Raw genomic sequence first — 5,440 nt, forward strand, 5'->3', positions numbered from 1 at the left:
ATGTCTCACTCATCTCAGGTCTGCGGGTGTCATAAACACCAGGAATCTTCAACTTCAATTGCTTCACCTTCACACTTAACGCTAGAAAATCCCTCCTTTCAAAGGTGTCCTGTTCCTAAGAGCAAAGCAAGAAGCAGATCTTGTTGCGTGACTGTTGCGTGACTGGAAGCACCTGCTCCCTCAGAGCAGGAGAAACACAAACAAATATCACGAGTCCACTACAAGTTACCTTCACTGATTCAACTGTACCCAATTCCTTTCCCACCCACCCTGAAACCACAAATGGATATGCCAAAAGGCAAGGATCGACTTTCTCCAAATATTTCACTCCTACTGGACCAGATTCTTCTTTATCATGTCCATCAATACCAGGTTCGGTCTTCGAGCTCTTCACCACACCATCCACCTCACTAAACTCACCCTCATTCACTTCCATTTCACATCCAGAACTCGGCCTGGCATATGTTCACACTGATTGCACTTAACACCAATCTCCTTTGACACACCATCTCCCTCTTTTCCTCCATCTTCAATAGATTCAAACTTAATCTCTGCCTCTCTCATTGTCTTTAACCTCTTCTTCCTCTCTTTTCCCCCCATTCCTCTTCCGACATCCAATTAAACGACTCCTTGTGAATATATTCCACTTTTCCAAATCAAAATCTCTTTCTTGCCTCCTGGAGAGACGTCATCTCCGGGTGCACCAAAACCTCACTAGTAGCTTGAGCACAGAACCCCCTTGTCGTGCTCAGATCACAATGTAATGCGCCATTCTGAACAGAAGGTGGAAGTGTTTCCATCTCCTACTAGTACCAGTGGAAGTGGTGCTTCAGCAAGCCTACAAACTGTAATACTTGGATAGGAGACTTGTAGAGGATCAATCAATAAACAAATTGATTGGAATGCTTTATATCAAGTTAATTTAATTGCAGCCCGGCCTTAAATTCCCAAAGACCATAAGGTAGAAAACAAAGATGTGATCTGGTGAGCTGTTTGTTTACTGCTTCGTACGTTGGGTTCACTGTTTGGGTCATCTGTTTCTTTAAGCTTCTGATGTTTTATCTGTAATTGTCTTAGTAGGAAATGAATGGTAAACATGGACAGGTTATTTGAGATGGCACTTTCACAACAATGATGTTACTTAGAGAGATATATGTTTTTTAATATAGTTATTATGTCCCTGAATGTGTGGGTAAAGCTAGGCTAGTTATTGTGAGGATACAACAAAGTAGCCTAAAGCAAGACACTGGATACATTTTGGAAATGCAATAGGCCTATGCCATGTTTTCCCGTGCTTTCCCCTGTCGCCTCTGTCCGTGAGCATTTGGTGTTGATACTGCTAATGTGCATGGTAAACCACCATGCCTTGGGCCTCCCTTCCTCCGATAAGCCCTGATTCTGGGGCCCGGCCAGGCTACACGATTAATAGGGTACCACCCAGTGGGTCACGGTTCCTCTCTCTCTCTCTCTCTCTCTTTCTCTCTCTCTGTCTCTTTCTCTCTCTCGCTCTGTCTTTCTGGGCTGAAACATGCGTCGCTGGAGCTGTCCATGGTCCTGAAAGATCAACACTAGTCTTTCATTGAGGAAAATGGAGTGAAATAGTGTTGTTTTTCCTCTGCCAGCCTCACCCTGGCAACCTCATCCTGCCAGGCTCACCCTGGGCCTCACCCTCCCAGTTTCACCCTGCCAGCCTCCTTTAAGCTATTGTTGGATATTTATCAACTTCTCATTTAGTTTATTGTAGCTCAAGAGATAAGGGAAGGAGATTTCAATTGAATACAATTTCACTTTATTTCATTGTGGACCACTGTGCGGTAAACCTTCAGAGATCTGTTGTCAAATACAGTCTACAACACAATTAATTTTTTTGGTATTAATTTTCTGGCTATTTATAATGCCTGTAGGATCTGTGTGCTATTCACACATTTGTTTTCCAATACCCTATAGTCTATGCAAACAGTGCACATGTCAACCAGGAAGAATCAGCCTATATCCCTCTACTTCATTAATATGAATGAGACGTTCATATATTCATATCTGGAGCTGAACATTGGACATTGGGAGTTGAATGGTATTCCTAAAAGTTGAATAGTATTCCTAAAAGTTGAATAGTATTCCTAAAAGTTGAATGGTATTCCTAAAAGTTGAATAGTATTCCTAAAAGTTGAATAGTATTCCTAAAAGTTGAATAGTATTCCTAAAAGTTGAATGGTATTCCTAAAAGTTGAATAGTATTCCTAAAAGTTGAATAGTATTCCTAAAAGTTGAATGGTATTCCTAAAAGCTGAATGGCATTCCTAAAGGTTGAATGCTATTCCTAAAAGTTGAATGGTATTCCTAGAAGTTGAATAGTATTCCTAAAAGTTGAATGGTATTCCTAAATGTTGAATAGTATTCCTAAAAGTGAATGGTATTCCTAAAAGTTAAATGGTATTCCTAAAAGTTGAATGGTATTCCTAAAAGCTGAATGGCATTCCTAAAGGTTGAATGCTATTCCTAAAAGTTGAATGGTATTCCTAGAAGTTGAATAGTATTCCTAAAAGTTGAATGGTATTCCTAAATGTTGAATAGTATTCCTAAAAGTGAATGGTATTCCTAAAAGTTAAATGGTATTCCTAAAAGTTGAATGGTATTCCTAAAAGTTGAATGGTATTCCTAGAAGTTGAATAGTATTCCTAAAAGTTGAATGGTATTCCTAAAAGTTGAGTGGTATTCCTAAAAGTTGAATGGTATTCCTAAAAGTGAATAGAAATCTGAATTGGAACACTTCACCATCCAGGGTTTTGGAGGAGTTGGATTTGCATAAAAGTATGATCATATAAACTTCCAATATTGATTAAATAAAATGTAGCCTATGTTGGCCGTGCACTTCATAGCCTGTTTTCAGACTGCCTAAAGTGGCCTAAACTAAGATAGGTGCATTTTCGTTTCCAATATTATCTAATGATTGTCTTTACTCGTGTATATATATATATTGGGACAACAAATGCCCACCACGATTTGTCAAACATAGACTAACTCAATATTATAGGCGAACGCTATTTATGTCCGTTTGTGTTGCATTTATCATTATTCTGATCGAAATTAGGACCATACCAGTTTTCCACCCTAGTAATTAAAACGCCCCCCTGATTGGACAGATAGATAATCCCGGTGGGCCTCGCGCTCCTACTAACGCGCGAGTGGGACTGAGCACGAGTCACAATCTGCCCAGGGCGAGGGCAAGTCGCATGCGAGAACCCGGTTAAGGAGGCACGCGCTCCAGTCTCTCACCCATGCCAGTCTTTAAACTCGTTTAACGTCGCTTTGCAAAACACACAATTACAGAGGTGGTTTTTAATTTATATGCGCGCAGGGGAACGTGAACAGGGCTGAATTCAGCAAGAGGCCGAATCCATTCACTGCAACTGTTCTGAAGAGCCACAGAGTAAGTGTGTTGACAAGGACTCTGGGAGAGTGTGTGAATACTCTCCACGACAAAAGAACGACAGGGAGGAAGAGGATACATTTCAATCGTATTTTTTTAATTGTCCTTATTTTGGAAGAGAAAATGAATGCCGGGGAAGAGAACCTGCTGAAGTCCATCAGCAACGACACTCTACTCGACCTGACGCAGCGCTATGGCCAGTCCGCATTCGGCTTTGGACCTGGTCAGGTTACTGGAAGTTCTGGAGGGCGCTACCCTCTCACACCGGCCGCCGACTTCCTCCACGGTCAGACGGGCAAGTCCAACGAGAGCGGCGGGGAGCAGACCAGCGATGACGACGACAGTTTTGACCCTCTGGACCCCCGGAAGAGGGGCTCGGGCTTCGACGATGACAAACACGGGGGTCCCCTTTCTAAGAAGCCCAAGGAGCAGCGGTCTCTGCGCCTGAGCATCAATGCGCGCGAGAGGAGACGGATGCACGACCTGAACGATGCACTAGACGGCCTGCGCTCTGTGATCCCATATGCGCACAGCCCGTCGGTGAGGAAACTCTCCAAAATAGCCACTCTCCTCCTGGCCAAGAACTACATCCTCATGCAGGCTCAGGCTCTGGAGGAGATGAGGCGGCTGGTGGCTTATCTGAACCAGGGACAGAGCATCAACTCGCCCATCCCCACCGCCCTTGCACCCTTTGGACAGGCGGCCGTGTACCCTTTCACGGGCTCGGCACTCGCCACCCACGCCGATAAATACTCAGGGACAACTGCAAGTCTCTTCAAGCACCACAACGACAAGCCTTGATATCGTTTCTCTGTATATACCTGAACTTCATCCAATTGTATCCATATATCGGTCTCTCTCTCCCACTTTCTATAGTTATTTGAATACGTTGGAATGGGGACAAGGCCTACAGAATAAATTCTAATGCGTAAATCCTAAACTATGTTTAAATAACTGCTGCCATGTGTCATCCAGTTTGAACAAAAACATGAAAAACAACACTGGCCTTTACTAAAGGCTCGATTAATTTCGGGGTTGGAGCTAAAAAATAGCTTCTTTTTTTAAATATGGGAGAAAGTGTTTCCATAAACTCTCCTCAGAGTTAAATGAATTTGATGAGTTGTTGTGGCCGTGATTTACCATGTTTTAATTGACAGTTTGACATTTTATGTGTGGCCATAAAAGCGGTACCCTTGCAAAAGTTATGAGTGATCTAAATATCTTATTCTTGTGTACTATGCAACATTCAGCAAAACTAAGAAAAATACGGAGAGAGATGACGAAAATGCTTTCCAGTGTCCAAGTTCTTTTGCAGCACTGTACATTTTGAATCAACTTCCCTGATTTTACCTGATGCTTTGTGGGGAAACACCAGTTTATTATGTCATATATTTTTGAAAAGATGTATTGAGGATTTTGGTTTTGTTATTGCACAATTCACATGATTGTAAGCTATTGTACAACTATGGAAAACTACTTGATCAAAGTACTGCTATGGCATTGGTTTTCAAAACAACAGCCTGACGAAGCATTTGGTTGTGTTGCAACATGAATTTCATATATTGTTTATATGTCTTTATAAATAAAACATATATCTATGCTCGAATAGGCTGCTATTTGTCTTTTTCCTTCAACTTGATTCCACACACCTAAACCATGCACAAAATTAAATTGACATATCAATAATTTTACTTCATCTAGAGTTTATTAACACTGAACTGATTTGTTGTTTTATAGCTTTTGGGACAGTGGTCAGGTGATTCAGACACAAATACATACCATAGTTATGTTTGTAATTAACATTTTAATTGCCAATTTACCACACATTTTTCAGTTGTAGCCAACAATTTGTTAAAATGGTTTGTAGTTTACCAGACGTCTTAATTTAAGGCATCCCTCGGTCTAAAATTAGTTGATTTGACTGAATTCAATACGACTAAAACGTAAATAAACGGACCGTGATTAGGCTACCCATGTGGATTTCCAGGTGAGTATCAGCAATAGGCTATTATA

General features: G+C 41.4%; 1 protein-coding gene across 1 annotated transcript; it reads left to right on the forward strand.

The window, feature by feature from the left end:
* The first annotated feature begins 3,222 nt into the window (after nt 1-3,222).
* LOC135527522 (class E basic helix-loop-helix protein 23-like) lies at nt 3,223-5,025 on the forward strand. Its single transcript, XM_064956024.1, has one exon. The coding sequence runs from the start codon at nt 3,551-3,553 to the stop codon at nt 4,226-4,228; it is 678 nt and encodes a 225-aa protein (XP_064812096.1). The 5' UTR covers nt 3,223-3,550; the 3' UTR covers nt 4,229-5,025.
* The last annotated feature ends 415 nt before the right edge of the window (nt 5,026-5,440 follow it).

This window comes from Oncorhynchus masou, chromosome 33, assembly GCF_036934945.1.
Source record: "Oncorhynchus masou masou isolate Uvic2021 chromosome 33, UVic_Omas_1.1, whole genome shotgun sequence".
NCBI classification, from domain to species: domain Eukaryota; kingdom Metazoa; phylum Chordata; class Actinopteri; order Salmoniformes; family Salmonidae; genus Oncorhynchus; species Oncorhynchus masou.

Coding starts and splice junctions, on each gene's coding strand:
- LOC135527522 (XM_064956024.1), top strand. CDS start 3,551: ATGAATGCCGGGGAAGAGAACCTGCTGAAGTCCATCAGCAACGACACT.